The 27,333-nt window shown below is 36.3% G+C and overlaps 2 protein-coding genes across 14 annotated transcripts in view; one reads left to right on the top strand and one right to left on the bottom strand.

The window, feature by feature from the left end:
- Positions 1–27,333, top strand: part of CYP2R1 (cytochrome P450 family 2 subfamily R member 1) — a 224,352-nt gene that overhangs the window by 77,768 nt on the left and 119,251 nt on the right. For 2 of the 11 annotated variants that reach the window (XM_065944540.1, XM_065944541.1), the window contains exon 7: positions 1,858–2,802. The exons of 5 other annotated variants lie outside the window; for them this stretch is intronic. In XM_065944540.1, the coding sequence (XP_065800612.1) occupies positions 1,858–1,900 (43 nt within the window). In that variant the 3' untranslated portion in view covers positions 1,901–2,802. Of the gene's footprint in view, positions 1–1,857; positions 2,812–27,333 lie in introns of those variants that run through there. 4 more of the 11 variants (XM_065944539.1, XM_065944529.1, XM_065944534.1 and 1 more) reach the window with 4 other exon arrangements.
- Positions 1–27,333, bottom strand: part of PDE3B (phosphodiesterase 3B) — a 176,019-nt gene that overhangs the window by 39,075 nt on the left and 109,611 nt on the right. For all 3 annotated transcript variants that reach the window (XM_065944523.1, XM_065944521.1, XM_065944522.1), the window contains exons 3-7: positions 22,412–22,660; positions 19,516–19,658; positions 12,578–12,684; positions 5,496–5,697; positions 4,865–4,941 (exon numbers count right to left, since the gene is read on the bottom strand). In XM_065944523.1, the coding sequence (XP_065800595.1) occupies positions 4,865–4,941; positions 5,496–5,697; positions 12,578–12,684; positions 19,516–19,658; positions 22,412–22,660 (778 nt within the window). The remainder of the gene's footprint in view (positions 1–4,864; positions 4,942–5,495; positions 5,698–12,577; positions 12,685–19,515; positions 19,659–22,411; positions 22,661–27,333) is intronic.

Genomic DNA, 27,333 nt, shown 5'->3' with positions numbered 1-27,333 from the left:
AGGAACTTTTTTTAAACCAATTTCATGTAAACAATTCCTAATACTTGAAATTATTTGAGTTTTTGTATATGAAAATTCTAAACTCATAATTATGGATGAGATTAAGGCACATCTAAAAATTAAAACAATGTCATGAATTATTTTGCTGCTAATGTCATTAATAATGTTCTTTTCCCCAAATTACATGGAAATGGGATGCAGCTTTGGTGGCTAATAGCATTCATTCATATACAAAAAAATATTCATATTCATTCTATTTGTAATAGACTAAACAAGAAACTTTCCCCAAACCCATCAACAGTAAAATAAATAAACTGCAGTGTATTCACACAATTGAACACTGCAGAGCAAAAAGAATAAACTACAACCACATGCATCAATAGAGTTTTTAAAAATACAATGTCAAATGAAGGAAGACACTCAGGTATACTCTGTGATTCTCTTTATGAAAAGTTAAAAAAACATATCAAAATTGATACACATGAATACTGAAAGACAGGATAAACATTATCTTTTGGGGAGCAATTCCTGGAAGCAGACATGGGAGGAATTTCTGAGGTGCTGGGAATATTTTATTGATCTGCATGCTGATTAGATGTGTATATTAGATGTATGAAAATTTATCAAGTCACAAACCTCAGGTTTATTTATTTTTTAAATATGTAGGGATTTTTTAAAAATAAAATGTTTTTTAAGTGTTTTTAAGAGCACTTATTTGAGTTGACTTTCAGAAAAACTAGGCTTATTTACTCATTCATTTTTATTGAAGTACAGTTGATTTACAAGGTGTGTTAATTTCTGCTGTAAAGCAGTGGTTGTTATTCATATTTATTCTTTATTTTCTTAATTTTTTAAATTAAAAAAAACTTTTTTGGCCCAGCAGCAGGCAAGATTTTAGTTCCTCCAAAAGGGATCTAATCTGCAGCCCCTGCAGTGGAAGTACAGCATCCTAAAACACTGGACTGCCAGGAAAGTCCTACATTCTTTTAGAGTTCTTTTTTCACTTATGATTTACCATAAGATACTGAATATTGTTCTCTGTGCTATATAGTAAGACCTTGTTGTTTACCCATTCTATATAGAATACTTTGCACATCTGCTAAAACCTACCTCCCACTTCATCTCTACCCCAATCCCCTCTCTCTTGGCAACCAAAAGTCTGTTCTCTATGCATGACAATCTAGTTTTAGAACATACACATCACCTCTAAAGGGGCTTCCCAGGTGGGGCTAGGTGGTTAAAGAACCCGCCTGCCAATGCAGGAGGTTCGGGAAGATCCCTTGGAGGAGGGCCTGGCAGCCCACTCTAGTATTCTTGCCTGGAGAATCCCATGGACAGAGAAGCCTGGTGGGCTACAGTCAGTCCATGGGGTCACAAAGACTTGGACACGACTAAAGTTGACTTCAAAAAATATCCTCATGCCTATTTACAGTTAAACCTTATTCCCAGGCAACTGCTATTCCAATTAACTATAATCACTATAAATCTGCATTTTCTAGAATTTCATATAAATAGAATCAAACAGTGTATTATTTTTTTAGTTTGGTTTTCTTCACTTAAAATAATGTTTTAAAATTTATACACATAGCAGCATATATCAGAACTTTGTTCTTTTTTTGTTAATTAGAATCCTACAATATTTATTCAGTTCAAGTTGATGAACATTTGGATCATTTCCAGTTTAGCACTATCATGAATAAAGATGTCATAAGAAGACACAATCCTGTCTTTGAGTGCTCTTATTTTTTCTCAAGTAAATTCTTATCCTTGTTAGTGCTGGATGATATGGTAAGTTTATGTCTTATTTTTTTGTTTGTTTGTGTTTTGGTTTTTTTTTTTTTTGGTTGTGCCACACAGCATGCAGGATCTTAAGTTTCCCAATGAGGGATCAAACCTGTGAACCACTGGACTACCAGGCAAGTCTCTGTCTAACTTTTAAAGAAACTGTCAAAATGTTTTCCGAAGAGGGTTTAACATTTTCTATTTCCATCAGCAAGGCACAAGGTTCCAATTTCTCTGCATTTTTGCCAACACTTGGTATTGTCTATCTTTTTGATTATGCCTATTCTTTTTTACTGGTATCTCAGTATAATATTAATTTGCATTTCCCTAATGACGTTAATCATTTTTTCATGTATTTACTACCCACTCTCTATATTCTTCATATCCTTCACCGAAAGTCTTTCAACAGAAAATATAAAATCTTTTGCTTGTGTTTTAATTGAGTTAGTTGATTTCTTACTATTGAGCTGTAAAAGTTATACATCACAGACACAAGACCTTTATCAGATGTATAACTGCAAATTTTTCTCCCAATCTGTGGTTTGTCTTTCATTTTGTTATTGGCATCTTTTGAAGGTGAAATAAATTTTGAAATCAGGTAGTATCAGTCCTCCAAATTTGTTGTTTTTCCAAATTGTTTTGACTTTTAGGTCATGTGTACTTCCATGTAAATTTTAACACCAACTTGTCGACTTCTACTTAAAAAAAAAAGCCTAGTGGAATTTGATCAGAATTGGGATGAATTTATAGATCAATTTGGAAGAACAGCTCTGTTAAAAGTACTGTTTTTTCCAATCTGTTTGCTACTGCAACATCTCTTAATTTATTTAGACTTTAATTTTTCTCAACAATCTTTTATAGTTTTCAGTTTATAAATCTACATTTTTGTTAAATTTATTCTAACTTTATTCTTTTTGATACTATTGTAAGTGGAAATTTTTTTTTGGTAATTTTATTTATTTTTGGCTGCACTGGTTCTTCGTTGCTAGTGCCTCTGGTTTTGGAGTGTGGGGGCCACTCTCTAGTTGCAGCGCATAAGCTTCTCATTGAAGTGGCTTCTCTTGCTTCAGTAGCTGTGGCGCATGGGCTTAGCTTCCCTGTGGCATGTGGAATCCTCCTGGACCAGGCATTGAACCTGTGTACCCCTCACTGGCCAGGGAATTCCCGTGGCGTAGTTGTAAAGAATCTGCCTAGAATGCAGGAGACCCAGGTTTGATCTCTGGGTTGGGAGGATCCCCTGGAGGAGAAAATGGCAACCCACTCCAGTATTCTTGCCTGGAAAATTCCATGGATAGAGGAGCCTGTAGGGCTACAGTCCATGGGGTTGCAAAGACTTGGACACAACTGAGCACGCACACACACACACCCCCTCACTGGCAGGTGGATTCTTGACCACTGGACCAATCGGGAAGTCCTAGAAAGGTTTTCTTAATTTCAGTTTATGGGGGTTCATTTCTGGTATACAGAAATACAGTTGATTTTGTACACTGATTTTGTCTCTTGTGACTCTGTGTGGGTGTGTGTGTGTATTCTTTGGAAGTTTTAAACAAATGATCTGTGAATAAGAAGAGTTTTATTTATTTCCATTCAGGATTTCCTAATCTTTTTATCTTTCTAGAAATTTTTCTGGCTAGAACCTCCAGTACTATATTGAATAGAAGTGTTTAAAGCAAAAAATCTTTCTTTTATTCTTGATCCTAGTGGGAAAGCATCAGTCTTTTTCCAGTAAGGATGATGTTAAATTTGTGTTTCTTTCAAAGAGGCCTGTAATCAGGTTGAAGAACTTTCCTAATACTACTGGTTCAAGTGTTTTCGTCATGAAAGAGTGTTGGATTTTGTCAAATGTTTTTTATTTAATTATCATGTGATTTCCCACTCCCCCTTTATGGGGCGTGTTACATTCATTAATTTTCAAATGCTATACCACCCTTGCATTCCTGGTATAAATACCAATGTCATGAATATGACATTTTATATGTTGCAAGATTCAGTGTGCTAGTATTTTGTTAAGGATATTGGCAATGTTGGTCTCTAGTTATCTTTTCTTGTGATGCTTTTGTCTAGTTATGGTATCAGAATAATACTGGTTTTATTTATAGAATGAATTGGGAAGTCTGCCCTCCTAGTTTTTGGAAGTATGTGAAGGATTGGTGTTCTTTGCTGCTGTTTTTTAATCTTTTAAAATGTAAACCCCCAAAACTATTAAATGATACACTACAGAAGGGTGAATTTTAAAGTATGTGAAGAGACTGACATTCACCTGTAACCCCTGAAAGGGCCTATCTATTTCTGGCTTATCTTTACTCTGAAGATGCAGAGTTTACCAAGCTAATCCTATCATGGCAAACTTTCAACTCTGATCTTTATCTCCCTAGTCCCAAGAAGCTGTCCCATGAAGCTACCAAAAGGGACTGTTGGTTCTATCAGTACTGGCCCCTCTGGAAGCAGCAAACACCTTTTGGTAGCCCCAAACTTGAGATTATCACTTCCTTAGACTCTATCCTCCTCCAGGTCTCATACTGGATATTCTGAGGAGCCTATTAGTTCTTCAATGGCTTCAAGCAGATTGTTGTTGCTGCTAATATTAACAGTTTGTAACTTTTCTAGCTACCTTCAGGAGGTATGTTGCTCTGAGTTACCTAGTTAACTGTTACTGGATTTATGGGTCATCAGTGTTTTAAAATTTTAAAACTATAATTTTATCACCAACAATATTCCTTTTTTGAGGGTACGTTTCAGAATGATATAACTTTCTAAATTTTAAAACAATTTCTTTGTGTAATTATTAAAATGTATGCAAACCCTTCTGAGCTTACATAATGCAATTTAAATTTCAATGTTAATATAATTTCACTATTTATGAAGCTTAACTGTAACATAAGACTATGTTAATTTATACAGCACAGTTTTACCCTTCAAAATACTTTCACCATCTATTATTTATAATTTGCTAATAACTCCTCTGTAAAGTAGATAAAACATTGTAATCTTCGTTTTAAAGGTGTATATCTTAACTCATTTATTCACGTTAAAAAGTAATGTTAAGAATGTTCTTGGAGACACAGGACATCTGCAGTCTCACCTGACTCTCCCCTGAGGCGGTCTGTACCGGACTCTGGTTCAGATGCTGAGTCATATTTCAGTATTTGATGTCCACAGCTTGTAAAATAAAACAGGTAAATATGCACATATGACAAATGAGACAAGTTTTGTTTTTATCTAAATACAGTCAGAAAATCTATTTTCTTAAACTGTAAGATCCCAACTGCAAAATACCCTAATGTTCCAATCTCTCTATAAACTTAATAGGCTTTATCCTAGAAAACAACTTTGTCCCTGTGAAGGAAATAACATTTTGAAAGTAACCCTGGGATCAGAGGTAAACAGTTACTACTGTAAAAGCAAAAATGAAAATGAACACCAAATGAACTGGGTACTATAAGTAAGTACTAAATTGGTACATAAAATGATTAGTACTAAAATAATCTTCATACATTTACTGATATCTTATGATGGATAAAATACCATTATATTTTCCTTTAGATGGAGATCATTTAGCTGGGAAATGAATAATAGCAGGGAAATGAGAAAAACATTGTTTAGAATAAAAACTACTACATGAAGAAAAGGATATAGTATTAATCATCTAGTTATAATATAGAACTAGAAAACTAGGAGTACTTTATTAAAATAACCTATATTTTGAAACTTACCTGTTACATAAATTGCTATCAGAATTTCTTAGTTGCTGATAAAAATCTGGTGAATTGGGTGCATTGCTCAGAGATTTGTGTAAAATGACAGTTGGTTTAGTAAGAAGTTCAGCAGTATCAGGAAATTCTATAGGTGATCGGTTAGTTGGAGAGCCAGCAGACACTGGTCCATGACTGGGAGAATTCAGGCTTGGTAAACCACCTAAAAAATTGAAAGAGAAGAAAGAGATATTATGTATGCATGTATCTGTTTATTGTCTATGTTTGGGTACTTATAAAGAGCATTCTCCTTCTTTAAAGAAAGCAAAGTATTTACAATTAAATGATAAACTAGATTTCTCCATGGAGCTATCATAAAGACATTCTACGAATTCAGGCAGAATATAGGCTATATTTGTTATCATCAATGACTGTGGAATAAACACCCTGTGGCAGGATGACACATAGTAGTAAGTACTAAGAGTACGAGGAAAATGTGCATAATAATAACATGTGTCCACAATAATGTGTGGCACAGTTTTTCCTAATCCATATTGATCTTTATCTTTCACATTTTGTGTCCCTACCAGCCTGATTATCCATTTTTACCATCTTTACTGTATTTTTTCAATACAATAAAATTCATTTTTATTTCAGAAACAGAGTTCTTAGTAGCACTGAGCAAGTTGAGCATGATAAAATTATATGAGCATATGATAAAATTATATGAACACAACAGAAGATCCCTTAAAAAAAAAAATCTACATCTTTCCAGCTCATTCATTCATTCAACAAGTATTTGAGAGCCTATTATATGCTGGAAAATGTGCTGGGTTTCACAACAGAGAATAAGATGCCATCCCTACAATGTTCAACAAACCTAAAAAAGGCTAGTGGAAAATGCAAACAAGTGCTAAGTGAGTGTTAAAATAAGGGGGGAAAAAAGTGCTTCAGAAATACATCCCTAATCCTGTTGATTTATTCAAGAGCCTTTGCTAGTTGCCTTCAAGGCAACTAATACAACTAAGGGTGTAGCTGGAGAGGTGTAGGTAGATTTAAAACTTTATTTCAAGAAAAGATTCAAGTAAAGTGAGAATCAGAGAGGAAAGCAAATAACAGTTATTAAGGTATCATGGTATTTTCAGACATAGTTACAGATGTGTGTGATGGTTAATTTTGTGTGTCAACTTGGCTGGGCTATCATGCCCAGTTGCTTGGTTAAATTCTAGTCTAGATGTTGCTGTGAAAGTATTTTTCAGATTCGATTAACATCTAAATCACTAGACGGAATAAAACAGATTACCCTTTGCAATGTGGGCTGGCCTCATTCAATTTGTTAAAGGCCTTAAGAGAAAAAACTCAGCCCCTCCAGAGAGGAAGGAATTTTGCTTGCAGATTGCCTTCAGAGTCAAGACTACAATACTGACTCCTGCTACAATTGCCAGGTTGGCAGCCTGCCCTAATCGTTTTGGACCTGGCAATCTGGCAAGCCAATCCCCATCAATCAATCAGTCACTCTCCCCCTCTCCAATATATATGTATGTATGTATAGGTATATACACATGCACAAACATCCTATTAGTTCTGTTTTTCTGGAAAACCCTGACAAATACAATGTGTATTCTTTTATTTAATCTTCATAATAACTCTGTGAATTAAACAGCATTTTTCACTTTACATATGCAGGGCTGCCACTGCTGTTCTATCAAACTGACCTGTTTAGAGGCTCCTATAATTTCATATAATGTTAGGGCTGAAAAAAGAGTTTTATAAATAATCTGGTCAAACACTTTAATGTTTCAGAAGAAGAAACTGAGGATGAGAGAGGGGAACTATCTTGCCTGTCAAAATAATAAGTTAGTTATTAACTGGAGACTAAAGTTCCAATTTTCAGCATTCTTTTCTCTAATTGTACTAGTGAGTGTCCAGAGCTCTGACAAACAGGCTGAGAAGAATAAAGGATAAACTAATTTTAGGGTAGAAATTTGATATAACGTAGAAAAGCTTTTGAGGAGAGGACAAAATGGTAGTGAAAAACCTTAGCAACCCTTAAGAAATACTTTCTACAACACAGATTCACCATTTTTATTCTAAACCTTTTAAACTGTGAAGTATAACATACAGAAAAGTTGTAACAGGAATGCTCACCACTCAGGCTAAAATACAAAACATGGCCAGAGTTCAGAAACCCACATCCAGTGCCTAATTCTCAGCCCTTTCATTAAAGAAAAGCATTACATTGACATTATGGTACAGTTTTTCTTGCCTTTCTTTACATTTGTAGCACATATATATATCTTTAACAATTTAGATTAGTTTTGCCCTTTCTCTGAACTTTGTAAATGGAATCAGACAGTATAAATGCTTTTATGCCTTGCTTACTTCACTCAACATTTTTAAAAGATATTTCACATGTTCATTCATTTTGAATGACATATAAAATTGTATGTATGAATATAGCACAATTTTATTTCTCTATTCAAGTACTGAACTGCCAAATTGTCTTCCAAAGTAACTGTAGCATTTTACTTTCCCATCAGTGATGTATGAGTGTTCCTACTTCTGAACATTTTTCCAATTCTTGTTATACTGCCTTGAGAATTATAGACACCATAGTGGGTGTGAAGTCATGGTTCATTGTGGTTTTGATTTGCATTTCCCTAATGACTAATAATGCTGAGTATCTTTTCATGTGGGTAAGGGCCACTGGTATAACTCCTCTGGGGAAACATCTATTCAAATCTTTCACCAATTTTTTAGTGAGATCACTTGTGTTTTTATTACTGAGTTGTAAGATGTCTTCTGTAAGACTCTGGCCACCTGATGTGAAGAACTGTCTCACTGGAAAAGACCCGGACACTGAGAAAGATCAAAGGAGGGAGGAGAAGGGGACGACAGAGGATGAGATGGTTAGATGGCATCACCGACTCAATGTACATGAGTTTGAGCAAGCTCTGAGAGTTGGTGATGGACAGGGAAGCCTGGCATGCTGCAGCCCATGGGGTTGCAAAGAGTCGGACATGCCTGAGTGACTGAACTGAACTGAAGACATCTCTGTCTATTCTGAATACAAGTTCGTTGTCAAATTATAAATTGCGAATATTTTCTCCCATCTTATGGATTGTCTTCTCTCTTTAGGTGTCTTTTGAGGTGCAAGTGTTTTTAATTTTAATGAATTCCTATTATCAATTTTTTTCATTCATGCACTGCACTTTTGGTGTCATATCTAAGAATATCCAAAGTCACAAAAATTTTCTCTTATGTTTTCTTCTACAAGTTTTATGGTTCCATACTTACATTTGAGTCTATGAGCATTTTAGGTTAATTTTTGAGTATGATAACAGGTATGGTTCAGATTCACTCTTTTTCGTGTGTGTATCTATCCAGGTGTTCCAGCATCATTTATTAAAAACACTGTTCCTTCCCCATTGGATTACTGTGGCACCCTGGCTGAAAATCAGCTGGCCATGTAACGGTTTATTTCTGGACTCTCAATTCTATTTCATTGATTTGGAATTTCCTTATGCCAGTGTCATTGTCCATCAGTGTCTTGATAACCACAGCTTGGTAGCAAGTTTAAATTTACAAGTGTGAATCTCTCGATTTTTTTTTTCTTTTTTACTAAAGATTGTTTTGGCTAATCTGGGTCCCTTGAATTCTGACATGAATTTTAGGATCAGTCAAATTTCTGCAAAGAAGCCAGCACAGATTTTGTTAAGGACTGTAGTAAGTTTAAAACAATTTGAGGACTATTGCCCTCTTAACAACACCAAGTCTTATGATCCATGAATATGGGATATCTTTCCATTTATTTGGGTCTTCCCCGGAATTCCCTGACAGGACTCCACATTTCCACTGCTGGGGGCATAGATTCAGTCTCTGGATGGGGAACAAAGATCCCACATGCCGTGCAGTACCAAACAACAACAAAATCATATTTGGGTCTTCTTTAATTTCAACAACGTTTTATAGTTTTCAGTGTACGAGTCTTGCACTATTTTGCTAAATTTATCCCAAAGCATTTTATTCTTTTTGATGCTAACTTTAAATGGAATTCTTAATTTGTTTTGTACTGTTCATTGCTAGTATATAGAAATGTAATTGATTTTTGCATACAGATTTTGTATCCTGCCACACTGATTAATCTATTTGTTGTAATAGGTTTTAAGGAATTTCTTAGGATTTATAAATATATGATGATGTTGTCAGCAAATAGTTTTACAACTTCCTTTTATTTGTTTTTACCTAAACTTCTCAGGGTAGAACCTCTAACCCAATATTGAGTAGAAGTGGTCATTATTTTATAATTATTTAAATTATTTTTTAATTTTATCATATAATTTCTAGTTCTTTATATTCTTTCTTTGGTGAGATATTGTTGTCATACCCTTCTTACTTTAGATATGGTTTCCTGAAGTTCTTTAAAGATATAATGCCAGCAAATTTAAAGCCATTGCTAAATCCAAAGTCCAAGCTCACTCAGGGAAATTCTGTTGACTGTTTTTCATTGTCTATATGGCAAAAAATTCTTGTTTCTTTTCCTGCTTCATAAATTTTTTTTGTTGAAAACTGGACATTTTAGATACTATGCTGTAACTATTCTAGTATCAGATCTCTCCCACCCTCAAGGTTTATGTTGCTTATTTTGTGTCTGTTCATTTTATTTCTGACTATTCATTGAGTGATCTCCTGGACTCATAATGTAGATTTTTTTTTCACTGAGGTGTGTAGCCACTGAGTGCTCTGATGCCTTTTTCCCCCCTTTCCTCTTTGATTTATGCTTGACTTCTTAGAAGTCACCTGTGGGTCAGTATGATTTAGATGAGACAGAAAATTTCTTTAAATGTCTTGCCTATGTGTCATCATCTGTTAATGGGAATATGTTTGAAAAGTTACAACTTCACAAATTTCCAGGCAGTTTACAAGACAGCTTTAGCTTTTACTTCCTGCTTGGGCAGCACCTCAAGGTCAGCTACCAGAGGAGCAGCCAGGGCCTTCTCCTTTCACCAATCTTTCCTGAGCACGTGCTCAGCCTAGTAGATCTTCAGGCACATGCCAGAGCTTTCCACTTTCCTGTGGTCATCTAGTGTCCAGGATTTCATTTTAAATTTCCAATCAGTTCTTGTTTGCCTCAGTTGAAATCACAGCTTCACCCACTCACAGTGTTGCTGACAGAGGGTGTGGGTGTTTTTTGTTACTGTTGTTTTGGAGAGCTGAGCTCTCAGTCAACTGAATTATCCACAACGCCCTGGGAACAAAGACGTTTTCCAGTGAGTTTGGACAAAACATTTACTGTACTCTCAGGTTGTTGCTTTTAATGCAGCTTTTAAAGAGGTCAGGCTCTAATGACTGAAAAGCTAGTGGCTTTTAGCTGTAGTACCACTGAGCTGGGGAGAGAGGGTTTGGGAACTGCCTTCAATTAAACTGTCACAGAACCCAATGCCTCACCAAGGTTCAGTAATTAAGTTCCTCTTGTACAGATGATTTCTAGTGTGTTCTCTGGCTTTTGTTAACTTCCAAAATTCTGAAACAGTTTAGTTTTTTGCTCCTATTTTTGTCCCTGATGGCTCAGATGGTAAAGAATCTGTCTGCGATGCAGGAGACCCAGGTTTGATCCCTGGGTTGGGAAGATCACCTGGAGGAGGACATGCAACCCACTCCAGTATTCTTGCCTGGAGAATCCCATTGACAGAGGAGCCTGGTAGGCTACAGTCCATGGGGTCACAAAGAGTTGGACACAACTGAGCGACTTCACTTTTTTTATCTATTTGACTGCCACACTGGATATTACAATGTACACCTTTGAAGTAGGAGTTTCTTTTGAAATAGAAATTTTTAGTACTTTTCAATCACTGCTAGTACAGCCAGTGTACCCCTCTCCCCACCCTGTATGCCACTGCCGCCATATACTTCTTTATGCATTATGCAAACCGCAGGGAGTCATTGTTTTAACGATCAATATTCTCTCATGCACCCACATATTTAGGCTCACCAGTGCTTTTCATTCATTCCTGCAGATTCATGCTTCAATCTGGATCACTTTTCTCCTACCTAAAGAAATTTCTTTGCTAAATCTCAGTAGTACACATCTACAAGTAATACATTTTACCTTTTTTGAATAAAAAAACTGTCATTTCACCTTAAATTTTAAAGGATATCGTCACTGGATAAAGAATTTCAGGTCGGCAATTTTTGTTTTTGCAATACTTGAAATATGCCATTTCATCATCTTTGGTGACTATAGTTAATAATACTGTATTGTGTATTTGTAAGTTAAGAGAATAGATCTTGAAAGTTCTCATCACAAGAAAAAAATCTGCAACTATGGTGACAGATGTTAACTAGACTCATTATGGTGAACATTTTATAGTATACACAAACATCAAATCATCTGTTGTACACCTGAAACTAACAATATGTCAATTAACAGCCCCCATCTCCACCCCCAGACAAAGATTCTACTAAGGGTGGCTTATTAGGATATAGGATATAGTCAGGATTTTTCCTACTCACATTTCTCCCTACTACTCCACACTACTCATTTTTCTCCCTCTACAATCACCATGCTACAAAAGAATGCCCTTTACTGAGGGTTTTCCTTTGTTCTTTGTCTGCAACTATTCAGGTTTCATAGTTCTTTATTTTACCCCTGAATCCTCAGTGCCTAACAAAGTTCCTGATACATAGTGTATGTTCGAAAATTAACAAATGAATGAGCAAATTGTCAACTAATAGCTAACCCAAACAGCTTAGTTTTATGCTAACTTAGAACACATGAAATGGTATTCAAAATTAGCTATGAATGTTGTTCTTCAGTCGCTAAGTTGTGTCCAACTCTTTGCGACCCCATGAACTGCAGCACACCAGGCTTTCCTGTCCTTCACTATCTCCCAGAGTTTGCTCAAGCTCATGTCCACTGAGTCAGTGATGCCATCCAACCATCTCATCTGTGAATAGGTAATGAAAACCCTGTTCTCAGCTACAAATAGTTTCTATTCATATCTGAGAAAATATATTCTCAGCTATTAATAGGTAATGAAAAGTCTGCACTACCATATAGTTTGAGACCTCCCATATTTAAGTCACAAAGAATGATTTCTTACCAGCTCTTCTTAGACCTACATGGTGAGTTAACGATACAGATGACGACCTTTGCTTCGGGACTGTCAGTAGATTTGAACTAAAAGGCCCATTTAGATAGCATCCTTGACTAAAAGGGAAAGATAACAGGTTAAGATTTTTAAAAACATGAAATATTCATTTTTTTCCTTATGGTCTTCAATTCATTAGCAAATATCTGCTTATACATCTAGTTTAGGCACTTATCTCAGTACCTAAGGAGTAAAGCAGGCACCAGCCAACTTTTTCTGTAAAGAACCAAGTAGTAAATATTTGGACTTTGCAGGCCATAAGGTGTCTGCAATTACTCAATTCTGCCACTGCAGTATAAAAACAACCATAACCAATGATAAACAAATTAGTATAATCATGTATTCAATATAATTTTATTGACAGAAAAACAGGTATGGGCCTCATTAGATCCACAGGCTGTAATTTGCTGAACCCTGACAAGAAGCAGATTATCAATATCACTGGAGGGCTCCTTGTAACACAGACTGCTACTCCCATCACCAAGATTTCTGATTCAATAGGTCTGGGGAAAGGTCACAGATTGGCGTGTCTGACAAGTGTGTAGGTGGTCCAGGGACCTCACTGACAATTACCGAACTAAAACATACAGTTTTTCACTGTCTTCCGCTCCCCTTCTTCACAGATAATTGATTACCCATTAACACAGTCATATCCTGTAACTGAAATATTTATTGCAGGTTTTAGGGTTCTTATGAAGAAATTAAATATAGGTGAGCAATCATAGTATACCAATTGATATATAAAATGCATTTTAAGATTACATATTTTAAAGCCCTTGGCCGAGGGCCATACACATAATACTTCCTTTCTTAGATATTCACTAGCCTGTTTTCTTCTGTTAGTCAACCCGGATGTGGGCACTTTGGCCACAGGATTAAGAACAAATCTCGAGTCTTTATTTTTCACTAAATGTTTTGTTAGTATAGGCTGAGTTCTCAGTAAGCTTCCCCCTCCCTCCAACTCCACTTTCTGTGTACTCCCATACCCCATTACTCAAGGAAGGTCTATTTTTCTGTGACCTTAGAGGTTTCTCTCCATGTCTCTGTTGTAATATAGACCTATACCACATTACAGTTTCAGTGTTCACCATTCCTATGCCTCACTAACTTGTGCAGTCCTTTCAGGGGTCGTAAGATACACCTCTTCATCCAGGTGTGGACACAGCACAGTCGGTGCCGGGTAAAGGTGTTCAGGAGACATTCCTGGATTAAATGAATGATCCTGTCTTTAGGTTGCTATTCTCACTTTTCAAGAGAACAGATCTTTTCTCCCTCCAGTTCTGAATGAATGGACTCTCTTGTTCACTCCTGCTTCCAGGCTTTCTTTGGGCCTTTTTCTTGAAACCTAGTTTGTCTTATAATCTTACAAGAGAAAAAAAATTCTGGATAACAAACAGAAGGCATGTAAAAGCAGTTGGCAACCAGTTTATCAACAGAAAATTTTTCATGAATAAAAATTATAAAAAATAATAGCACTATTTTGAATATTATGTATCATCCATTATTTTAGGTGATTTGCACACTTCATCTCTTTTAGTCATCTGAACAACTCTGTTATTAGATAAGAAAACTGAGGCTTTGAGAGGATTGGTATTGCGTTAAGCTAAAATTCACAGTGGCAGAGATAAAATTCAACTTCAAATTTCTCTGACTCTTAAATTTTTCTGACTCTGAAGTGTATGCCCTTTCCACAAGACAATTCTGATGTTATCTTTGTGTGTTTCTCCAGCTGTAAAGTCAGAAGTTTAGAATAAAGAACTTCTAAGACAACATCTAGCCTCTAGAGTCTGTAATTTTTTTGCTCAAACTAATAGTAATAATAATTTGTTGGCAATGTTTAAAAAAGAGGCAATATGTGCATAATAACACTCAATAAACTCATCTCCCTACCAGTGTGCAATCATTCTTTGTATTTGAATATTCATTGCCTTCAAAAGGAGTGGGAGAGATGGGGAAAGAAGAGTAGCAATGCCACCCAGGGCAATATTCAAATAGAACAATCTGTGTACTCTACCAACACCTACTTCCTTATTAATATTCAAAACAAAGACAGGTTTTTCTCTTTCAGAGAAGAGCCCTGAAGCACACTCGCTAGTCTTCTACCTGAATGGGGGTGGGAGGTGTCTTCTAGTAATTAAAATGGTTAGTTGTTTAGAATTGAGAAGTATAGGTCAAATTACAGGTTTTCAGCTCAGTTCCAGAATCATCCCATTAATTCTTTGCCTAGAACCAGATAAATATTTACCGTAATGAGATTATATAAAACAATACTGAAGAAAATAGAGGGCAAGATAGGTTAGGAGTCCCAGTGATTATTAATAGTTGGCAGGAAGATGATTAAAGTCAGAGTTACATTGCAAGAGATGTCAAATGTTATGGTCATAGAGTTAAGCCATATGTTAACAGCTGATTTCTAAGGCAATCAATGCAAATTACCTTGACAAGGTTTATATCACTTCATGTATTATTATTACTTTTTAAGTAGCTGTAAAAACTTGTTGACTGTACAATGTCCAGATTTTGCGGAGTTATTATCTTAAGAACTGAGTGGGATGACACCAGTTAGCTGTCTTGAGTCTCTGCAGTTCAAACAGAGTCCAGGCTTTGGTATAATTTGCTAATAAATTATGAGACACATAACTGAGAAGCTGGTCCCCAAATACATTATTTAGGGGACATACTATTGCCAGGCAACATGATTAGGTTTAATTAAAGAGCACTTACCGCGATGAATGATGAATCGGAATAGGTTAAAGGCAAGCCTCTTTGGTGTGGGAGTACCTACAGCTGATAGCCCTCAAAGTTTTGGTACAGGAGTTGCCTGTGTTTCCCCAGGGAAAATTTGTTCAAAGGAAACGAGCTGTGAGCTCTGAATTTGTCTGTCCACAGGGAGGGTCTGGGTCCCAGCAGTCCATGGACAGCCAAGCTTTCAACTCTAGATACTAACGCTGGGCCTGGATAATTCAACTGGCAGCTAACCCCCCAAAACATTAATATAACCCTTGTTGGAATTTCCTGACCAGCAAAACTTTATCCTAGGTCTGAAAGTGAAGCAGAAAGCAGTATCCAGTGTCATGTGGATAGCATACTCCTGCAGGATACTTGTTAAGCAGCTGTTTATCTTCAAAGACCCATTTTAATGTAATCCCAAACTCTTCACAGTAGTCCAGCAGGTCTCAGAAGGGCCGTAATGTCTAAAACAGGTAGGAAATGAAAATTTCCATGAAAGAGCAAAGAAAAGGTGTCAAGGAGATTCAGAGGCAAAACAGATTACTTTTCCTGAGAGAAGAGAGGAGGGGGTGTCAGGGTGTTACTCTTTAGCCGTGACGTCTGAGCCCAGTCTTTAAGGACATACAGAAGTAAGGGTGAGAGGTCTATTCTAGGTAGAGGGGCACACATGTGCACAAACAGAGGGAATATCAGACAGTTTAACTTGACTGGAGTTTCAGATAAGTGAAAGTGATACTGGAGAGGTATTCTGGTGTTAAAAGGTAATGGCCTTCTTAATTAATATCTTAAGTCCTCTAAGAGATGAACAGTGGTAAGAAGAGTAGGCAACAGTAGCTGCTCAACTAGAACTACTTCTTATGTTTTTCCTAGTATACCTATCACACAGTTTATAATACTTCATTTTTTTCCTCCAGGCAAAGCATTAAAAAAAAAAAGCAAAATGAAGTCCTACATTACAGTTTACACAAATAAGGCAGCTAAAAAGTATAATTCAGCTTAATTTTCAAAGGGCGTGAAACTAAAAAACTTCTGAGAAAACTTCAAGGAAGTTTCCTCTTCAAGGAAGTGTCTTCTTTAAGGAAGAATCTAACACAACTTACATGCCTGTTATTTTCATGTAGCGAGCTCTCCAGACCATTTTTCTACTCCTTTTCTTTGCGAGACTGCTCATCTACCTCTGTTTAATTTTTCTAAGTAAGGGTGTAGCTTTGTCATGAGGGAGTGACAGAATTTCAAATCTCAGGTTAGGAATTGGGGCACTATTCTACATGCACTGATAAAGGTCCAAAAACTTAATGATTAGAAAAAACAATATAATCAAAATTTTGTTTAAGGACAATTTCTGGTGGAAGGTAGAAGAAGATGGATTGGGTAGTGAAGAATATTAGAAATGGGAAGGATAATCAACAGCCCACAAAAGCAGTAATGAAAGCATGAAATAATGTAGGCAAAGTGATAAAGGAAAAAGGAAATAGAGAGGTGAAGAGCTTCGGAAATTAGATGTGACAGCTGTTATCCGTAGAGTAAGGTAACAGGATGTAAAGACAACACCAAGGTTTTCTAGGTAAATCAGTTTTGTAAGCAACCACAAAACTAGAGGATTATAGCCAGCACTGTGCCAGGAAATGAGGACAGAATAATAGTAACAAGGGAAAAGCAGCTGGAGAGATGAGAAATCAGGTTTCGGACATAGTTTCAGGGAGCAAGAGGTTCAATATTTACATCATGTTGAAATCTTGGGCTGCTGCTGCTGCTAAGTCGCTTCAGTCGTGTCCAACTCTGTGCGACCTCATAGACGGAAACCCATCAGGCTCCCCCATCCCTGGGATTCTCCGGGCAAGAACACTGGAGTGGGTTGCCATTTCCTTCTCCAATGCATGAAAGTGAAAAGTGAAAGGGAAGTCGCTCAGTCGTGTCCAACTCTTAGCGACCCCATGGACTTCAGCCTACCAGGCTCCTCCATCCATGGGATTTTCCAGGCAAGAGTACTGGAGTGGGGTGCCATTGCCTTCTCCGGAAATCTTGGGCAGGGTCATTTAAAATCATAGAGAAGCTTATGATCAGAATCTAGAGCTGCATTAATGTCAAAACTAGGAAATATGCTCTCCATTCTGGAGTACTCTAATAAATTTGAAACGAATGCCTCATGAGTTCAGTCACAAGCCTGTTAGTTCTGTGCTTCTAAAACCTGAAGGTTCCCAAACAAAATGTCACCATGCATTAAAGATTGACAACTATGCTGTCTAATATGGTTGCCATTTAGGTCTGTCTGTTTGATAGCTGAGTATGGCTCTTTGTATTTTAACTAATTAAAATCAAATCAACTTTAAATCAAGTTCTTTAGTCATTATAGACACATTTCAAATGATCAATAGATACATGTACCTAGCAAGAACCAAATTGGACGCATAACTATAAAACATTCCCATCATCACAGACACATCTACTGGACAGCACTGATCCAGAGACTTGAATTTCAAAAGGAAGAGGATTGTAAATGCTTCACATATTCCCCTTTACCCTATGTTCAAGGAGCACTTAGAAATTCATTACATAGCAGCTCCAGCTTCTGCACACTAGAAAAATTCCTTCTAACCTCGCCTCTTTAAAGGAGATGTTTCATAATACTACCAATTACTTTATCCTTTAAAGTTCTAAATTTTTTATGAGGCATAATTTTGTTCTAATGAATATTAAGTAAATATACTGAATCTGCCTGCATTTACCTTTAATTCTGAGATATGTTCATATAAAATTAGTTTTCCTTGGACCATGTTTCTATTTTATTATCAATCATGTGGAAGCAATAGGATAAAAATAACCTTAACTCAATGTATCAGACATTTCTTTAATTTTAAAAGCATTGCTGTTACGTCAGTGATGGAAAGATGAAAAAATAGAATCATTTTCATCATTCTTTCTTAAACTCAAAAATATTCTCAAGATGATGTCTCCCAGGGTTAAGAAATACCTGTCGTGTTTTCAGTTCCTAACGTCATTTATTTCGTCATATCCTGCTTCCGTTATAAAAAAAAAAAAAAGAAACAACAACAAAAACCATTATCTTGTTTAAGCTCTGGGCAAGCTTTGGACCAAAGCTCATTTTCCTGTAATGTTCTCTTCACACTTGAATCCATTCTTGTTTTATGTATCATTTCACTCAGTTTTTCTTTTACAAAAATGGAGTTTAATTTAGTTGAACATATTGTAGAAGATTCAAATTAATAAATCACAGAAGAATCTGGAAAATTACAATTATCTGATCATATTTCATTTATAAAATGCTAATACAAGGTTGAACAGAAATAGCTCTGATCCAACACTGCCACCTACTGTTTCAAATGTGTAACTACACAGATCAAGTTATTAAAAGACCAACACATGCTCAAGCCCTTAACATAGTGGTTTAACAGGAAATTTACATTGATTCCAGTTGTATTAACTATGGTTATATAACTGACTACATAAAAGCCTATAACTCACACAGGAGATAAATATCTGTTCTGGCCCTCACAAGGCAAAGGTATCGAATCCCTTGTTTTCAGAGTAAATGGATATGCTTACTACATTCAGAAGATCTCGGGTCCTGCTATCTCCCAGGCTCACCTGGTTTGTAGTTACCGGCGCACTTCCTTTGCAGGATAAGCACTGCTTACCTGCAGGTAAATCCTCAACAGGATATAGAATGTATCAGTAGTCTTAGTTCCCCAGCAGGAACAGGGCTTGAGAGGGTGCTGCACGTCTGAGGCAGCATCTGGGGTGAACCTTGGGGGTGCTCCTGCTTTCACAGATCAGAAACTGTGGAGCGACATGAAAACTCCGCAGTGGGCTGACGACCGCCCCTGATACGGCCACCTCTACCGTGGCTTTCCCAGTTTCACATCCAAAACTATCCTCGTTTTCTTACACTGCCTCCCTGGTTCATGTTCTTAGGGCTCCAGCAAGCTTTGTACCCGACTTGCCTATTCTGGGTGGAGAAGGCAGATTACCTTCTTTTTAAGGATCAGTTTCTCTACCAGGCCACGTTACAAACCATGCTGTCCTATACCTAAAACACTTCCAGGGTTCCTTTAGGCTTTCAAAATTATTTCACACTTCATTCACAGAAACAAAGTGGCTGTAAGAGATTCAGGCTTCTTGAAAATGCTTGGGGAATTTACCTTAAAATGCCAAATTCTTGGTGAGGCCGTTTACCATTATTGCGTTCCCACCTTGGAGAAGTCTGGTCGATAGGTGGCAGCCCTGAGGTTCCCGAGCTCCTCCTCAGATGTGGGGTTGGTAAACTATTCCTGCTGTTTAGCCCCTGTTGAGTAATTTAACAGTGGTCAAAATTGTTACCCTTTAACATACTGTAAATGTGATGCTAAAGATGGTACATGAAAAAATCAGTACAAAGGACAACTAATCCTTGAACAACCTGGGAGTTAGGGGCACCAATATCCTTCATGCAGTTGAATATCCAGGTGTCATTTACAGCGGGCCCTCCCCCCGTGTTCTTCCTCTCTATCTGAGATTCTCCATCCATGGATCCCACCAACCACAGATGGTACAGAACTGAGTATTTACTACTGCAAAAGATACTGCACATAAGCAGGGCCACACAGTGCAAACCCACTTGGTCAAACCCAGTTGGTCATTCAAGAACCAACTGTACATTTTTAACATGTACAGGAGAAGCAGAATGAATCTGTTTTACTGCAAACATCACATTCTACACTGCTCTTTTATTTACCTTCCTCCTATTTAAAAATTGGTTTTTGAATTCCTGATAGTTTAACCAAAAATTTTTTCTTTTGTACATTTTATTCCTAGTTTTGTGAGAAATAAGCAGCTGACAATTTTAAAAGTAGATTTACCTTGAAAAAATGACTTTTAGAGGCCAAGCTTAGGATCGGGGATAAGCCCTATTTCCTAAAGCTTTTATATTTTAAGTACAATGCTAAACTGCAGAGTTCTGAGGTTCTGAATTAATGACTACATTAAATTCAGAACACCTTTCACATTAAGAAAATTATCCTAATTTTTGAAAATATTCTCAGTTAATCCAAATGTTAACCCAGAATATTCCATTTTTGACCACTCTGAATAGGTGTTTTAGTGAAATTGATATAAAACAGTTTCTGCTTCTTATGAATTTCCCCTATGAGCAGACATGAAACCATCTCAGAGAGATAAAAATGTCTTAAATATAAGTTTTCCCAAGGATGTTGATTTTATAAAGATTCAATGTTAGTTACATTTACACTGAAAAAGTTGTTTATGTAACATCCTTTCTGACTATAATTTAGGTCCATATAATCTTGCTTAGTTCTTATCATGTATATAAGACATTTACTTTAAATCATCTAAGTCCCTTTTCTTTACTTTTTTCATAAATGCTTTTGCTCTTTTAAGTAACACCAGGCTTTTTATATTCTTTCCCAAGGCAGAGATAAATTAGATATGAAATTTAAGTAAGAAGTTAAAATAACACAAAGAAAAGAAATAAGGGTTACTTCCCGATTCTTCTATGACTTATTCCTATCAGTAAATTGGAGTACTCAAATAAGCCTGATTACCTAGAATGTTCAGGAAATGAGGCAATTAGGCATCCTGTTTACTTAAAATGTTTCTAAAATGTACCAGTACACTTTTCTACATAGTAAACATAGTAACAAACATAATACTGATATCAACGTGATTTTTTAAAAATTTCTTTGCCTGGCTGCATCGCTTGCAGGATCTCAGTTCTCCAACCAGGGACTGAACCCAGGCCACAGTAGGGAAAGCCTGGAATTCTAATCACGAGGCTGCCAGTGAACTCCCTCAATGCAATTTTTATGACTAACAGTTTTAAGAATTATTACTTTTAAAATTACTATTTGAAACCTCAGATGCCAATGGAAAATATAAAGGAAGAGCAACATACCAAATGAAAACCATTAATAACTCAAAACGTATTAATTATTTTATTGATGAATTTATTGCTATCCCTATTTGATGCTGTGATTAACCTCTTTCTCACGGGTAGAGTGCTTTAAAAAAATGTGTGTAAAAAATTGGGTTTTGAGTAATGCAGCTGCTATTCTATACACTTTAAAAATAAAAGCATCACAACTACTTATGATCCAGATTTGTGATCAATAATTACCAAATTTTTGCCCTCATCAGGCATACTTAATTTTTCAACATTTCTATATAACAATGCTGAGAATTAATATAATCAATTGATGATCAAAGTCTCCAAAAACTATATTTAACTTTTTCTAAACTCTATATACACTATTACAATGAAAATTAACTGATTGGAATTTCATCTTCTCTTAGTTTCTTTAACCAATAGAACAAAGTAGTTAAAATAATCTCTAAAATATTTCTATTTTTAAAGTTTTATGATATTAACTACAGGTAAAGGTATCAATTTGACTATTGATAGCCAAACAAAAGAATTAAAAGCACTCTGAACATGCATAATGTATACCTATTTAGAATAGTATTTATTATTTTCTAAAATAATTCCTATTTTGAGTCAATGATATTTAAAGAAAAATCAATCCCATATCTAGTGATGGAAAAACCAGTGCCTATTGGGCTACAGTAATCTCCAGGGGGCAGGTACAGAGAGTTCCAAAAAATGTGAAAATCAGTTTCAAATAATGCTATGGAATTTCATGACTATTACAATGATCATTTTTTTTATTGGTCCAAAAAGAACTCCTGGTTTCAAAAAATAAAATAGATTAATGACACAATTTGACTACTAGTTTGCTGTACAGCCTGAAAATAAATTTTCCTTCTGTTCTCTGCTTCTTAAAGATAATAAAAAATAGCTGCTACCGATAAAGTTATAACTGCTAATTACAGTAATATTATTCAGAATGAAAACTGAATGCTTGCTTCATACTGAACTATTTGAAATCATAACCACCTCTGAAGTCCCAAGCAACTCAATGTACTATAAAGAAACCAAGTCCTTTAAAAAGAAATTCTATTTTATCTAAGAGGTAAAGGAATAGTTTTAATTTGAAAACATTATTAAACATGATAAATAGGGCTGGCTGATTATTGTATTTTGACCTTGTGAAGTTTTCGATCTCCTTTCTCAGCTGGGTCCTCTATCTCAGAGCAGGGATAAAATCCAGGAAATGGTGTGAGGGGATTAATCTTTGGCCTACAGGAGCCTGAGAAAGCACCCATCAAGCTACTGATACTCCGGAGGGAAGCAATGACTTGTGGAGGAAGGGTGGGGTCAACCAGAAGATCTGACACCATATTGCGAGCCTCATTTAGCACTGAAAGATCAACTCCACTTCCACCTCCAGAAATCTAGAAAAGAAAAAAAAAAGACATAAAATTACATATTTGTTAGACACAAAATAAAAAAAAAAAAACCTTTAAATCAAAGTCCATCTAACAATAGCTTAAGTAATTGAATCCCATTAAATATTAATTTTCACTTATTTGGACATAGCATAAATGATATAAGCAGTATGATTCTAACCTTAAAATTTTGGTGCTAAAGTATATAACCAATTATGAACTTCTACATTATTCATTAGTATATCTTGTGTGGTATCAGAGTACAAAGGAGACAGTGATAAACTGAACTGAATAGTTAATACGGAAGGAATAACACGAGGCTGGGTCCTGAAGAATAGACAGAAAATACATTTTTTTAAATTTATAAATATTTCATTGATAAATACATATGATTTCTACTTTTCAAAAATACGTATGTATTATGTTCAACTCAATTACCCACAGAAATCAATGCTCTGGTGATGAAAATAGTGCATTAAATGTTACTTCTGTTGTTTTACTGTACCTTGAATTTACGTTTGGTGTGTTTATGGTTCATAACTATTCAAAGTATCTGTTGAGTTCACTGTTAAGTATCCTCACCACATTTTTAAACTGAGAAGTGTTATGAAAGTTAGACCAATAATTAGCTTAATAATGTATTTGCTCTTTGAGGAATTCTTTTTTCTTTTTCTTCTTAAGTATTTTTTTGTTTTACTTTATTTTAAAACATTCCCCATTATTGGGCCATAGCTCAGCTATTTCTAGTCTTTATAAGCGAACACCTCTCTTAATATGTCACTGTAGATAATTAAGCATATTTATGATAGATAGCTTCCTGTAACTTGAACTACTGAAGCAAAGTAAATGAACATGTTAAAATCACTATCAAACTGCCCTTACATATGTTGGTCAAACCAATATTCCCACCAATTGTATATAACAGTATCTGTTTTCCCATGCTCAAATAAGACATCTGCTGTCATCTAACTTGGGTTTTCCTTTATAGGCAGTGTATCACTTCTCTCGGGCTGCTCTCAATGTATTTTCTTTGCTTTTAATTTTCAAAAGTTTAATTAACATATCTTAGAGAAGATTTGTTTTGGGGGGGGAACACTGATACTATTTGAGATTCACTCAGCTTTTAAAATATGTATATATATATATATTTATTTATTTATTTGGTTACACTGGGTCCTAGTTTCAATATGCAGTATCTTTGGTTGCGGCATGCAAACTCTTAGTTACAGCATGTCGGATCTATTTCCCTGATCAGGGATAGAACCCAGGCTCCCTGCACTGGATGCAGTGTTTTAGCCACTGGACCATCAAGGAAGTCCCTGCTCAGCTTCTTGAATCAGCATAATTACATCTTTTGCAAAATTTGTGAAGTTTTCAGCTATTATTTCTTCAGATACTTTTTCAAACTCCTTCTCCTTCTCAGACACTGATGATTATGAATGCTGGATCTTTTGCTGTCCTACAGATCATTAAGATTTTGTTCATTTTGCTTTAATTTCCATTATTGCATTTTGTAGCTCTATAAGCTTCCTCCCCCCCCTTTTTTGGTAACTTCTATTTTTTTTTTTTGGCTGAGATTTTCATTTTCATTTACTTGTTTCAAGTGATTTGTAATTGCTTATTAAGACATTTTTACGATGGCCACTTTAAAATTCCTTAGTTCAGTTCAGTCACTAAGTTGTGTCAGATACTTTGGGACCCCATGAACCGCAGCACACCAGGCCTCCCTGTCCATCACCAACTCCCGGAGTTTACCCAAACCCATGTCCATTGAGTCGGTGATGCCATCCAACCATCTCATCCTCTGTCGTTCCCTTCTCCTCCTACCCTCAATCTTTCCCAGAATCAGGCTCTTTTCAAATGAGTCAGCTCTTCACAATTTGTATAGAAATATAAAAAACCTCGAATAGCCAAAGTAATCTTGAGAAAGAAGAATAGAACAGAAGAAATCAACCTGCCTGACTTCAGACTATACTACAAAGCCACAGTCATCAAGACAGTATGGTACTGGCACAAAGACAGAAATATAGATCAATGGAACAGAATAGAAAGCCCAGGGATAAATCCATGTACCTATGGACACCTTATCTTTGACAAAGGAGGCAAGGATATACAATGGAAAAAAGACAACCTCTTTAACAAGTGGTGCTGGGAAAACTGGTCAACTACTTGTAAAAGAATGAAACTAGAACACTTTCTAACACCATACACAAAAATAAACTCAAAATGGATTAAAGATCTAAATGTAAGACCAGAAACTATAAAACTCCTAGAGGAGAACATAGTCAAAACACTCTCCGACATAAATCACAGCAGGATCCTCTATGAACCACCTCCCAGAATATTGGAAATAAAAGCAAAAATAAACAAATGGGACCAAATGAAACTTAAAAGCTTTTGCACAACAAAGGAAACTATAAGCAAGGTGAAAAGACAGCCCTCAGATTGGGAGAAAATAATAGCAAACGAAGCAACAGACAAAGGGTTAATCTCAAAAATATTCAAATGAGTCAGCTCTTCTCATCAGGTGGCCAAAGTACTGGAGTTTCAGTTTCAGGATCAGTCCTACCAATGAACACCCAGGACTGATCTCCTTTAGGATGGACTGGTTGGATCTCCTTGCAGTCCAAGGAACTCTCAAGAGTCTGCTCCAACACCACAGTTCAAAAAAATCAATTATTTGGCACTCAGCTTTCTTTAGAGTCCAACTCTCACATCCATACATGACTACTGGAAAAACCATAGCCTTGACTAGACGGACCTTTGTTGACAAAGTAATGTCTCTGCTTTTTAATATGCTGTCTACGTTGGTCATAACCTTCCTTCCAAGGAGTAAGCGTCTTTTAATTTCATGACTGCAGTCACCATCTGCAGTGATTTTGGAGCCCCCCAAAATAAAGTCTGACATTGTTTCCAGTTTCCCCATCTATTTCCCATGAAGTGATGGGATCTGATGCCATGATCTTAGTTATCTGAATGTTGAACTTTAAGCCAACTTTTTCACTCTCCTCTTTCACTTTCATCAACAAGCTTTTTAGTTCTTGTTCACTTTCTGCCATAAGGGTGGTGTCATCTGCATATCTAAGGTTATTGATATTTCTCCCGGCAATCTTGATTCCAGCTTGTGCTTCATCCAGCCCAGCGTTTCTCATGATGTACTCTGCATATAAGTTAAATAACCAGGGTGACAATATACAGCCTTGATGTACTCCTTTTCCTATTTGGAACCAGTCTGTTGTCCCATGTCCAATTCTAACTGTTGCTTCCAGACCTGCATACAGCTTTCTCAAGAGGCAGGTCAGGTAGTCTGATATTTCCATCTCTCTCAGAATTTCCCAGAGTTTATTGTGATCCACACAGTCAAAGGCTTTGGCATAGTCAATAAAGCAGAAATAGATGTTTTTCTGGAACTCTCTTGCTTTTTCAATGATCCAGTGGATGTTGGCAATTTGATCCCTGGTTCCTCTGCCTTTTCTAAAACCAGCTTGAACATCTGGAAGTTCATGGTTCATGGACTGTTGAAGCCTGGCGTGGAGAATTTTGAGCATTACTTTACTAGTGCGTGAGATGAGTGCAATTGTGTGGTAGTTTGAACATTCTTTGGCATTGCCTTTCTTTGGGACTGGAATGAAAACTGACCTTTTCCAGTCCTGTGGCCACTGCTGAGTTTTCCAAATTTGCTGACATATTGAGTGCAGGACTTTCACAGCATCCTCTTTTAGGATCTGAAATAGTTCAACTGGAATTCCATCACCTCTACTAGCTTTGTTCCTAGTGATGCTTCCTAATCCCACTTAACTTCACATTCCAGGATGTCTGGGTCTAGGTTAGTGTGAGTGATCACACCATCGTGATTATCTGGGTTGTGAAGATCTTTTTTGTACAGTTCTTCTGTGTATTCTTGCCACCTCTTCTTAATATCTTCTGCTTCTGTTAGGTCCCTACCATTTCTGTCCTTTATTGAGCCATCTTTGCATGAAATGTTCCCTTGGTATCTCTAATTTTCTTTAAGAGATCTCTAGTCTTTCCCATTCTATTGTTTTCCTCTATTTCTTTGCACTGGTTGCACTGGTTGCTGAGGAAGGCTTTCTTATCTCTCCTTGCTGTTCTTTGGAAATCTGCATTCAAATGGGAATATCTTTCCATTTCTCTTTTGCTTTTCACTTCTCTTCTTTTCACAGCTATTTGTAAGGCCTCCTCAGACAGCCATTTTGCTTTTTTGCTTTTCTTTTTTGGGGGGATGGTGTTGATTCCTGTCTCCTGTACAGTGTCACAAACCTCCGTCCACAGGTCATCAGGCATTCTATCAGATCTAGTCCCTTAAATCTATTAAAATTCCTAGTCAGTTTCAAATCTGATTCATCTTGGTGTTAATAATTGATTGTCTTTTCTCACTCAAGTTGCAAGTTTCCTGGTTCTTGATATGACAGGTGATTTTCAAAATTCCTGTCAATACACAATGGTCCAGCTAGACCTAATTGATATCTATATGACATTTCACCCCAAAACAATCAATTTCACCTTTTTCTCAAGTGCACACGGAACCTTCTCCAGAATAGATCACAACCTAGGCCATAAATCTAGCCTTGGTAAATTCAAAAAAATTGAAATCATTCCAGTCATCTTTTCTGACCACAATGCAGTAAGATTAGATCTCAATTACAGGAAAAAAACTATTA

Source organism: Muntiacus reevesi, chromosome 9 (assembly GCF_963930625.1).
Source record: "Muntiacus reevesi chromosome 9, mMunRee1.1, whole genome shotgun sequence".
In the NCBI taxonomy this organism is placed as follows: Eukaryota; Metazoa; Chordata; class Mammalia; order Artiodactyla; family Cervidae; genus Muntiacus; species Muntiacus reevesi.
The sequence above is the reverse complement of the archived record's forward strand: the minus strand, read 5'-3'. Positions and strand labels throughout refer to the sequence as shown.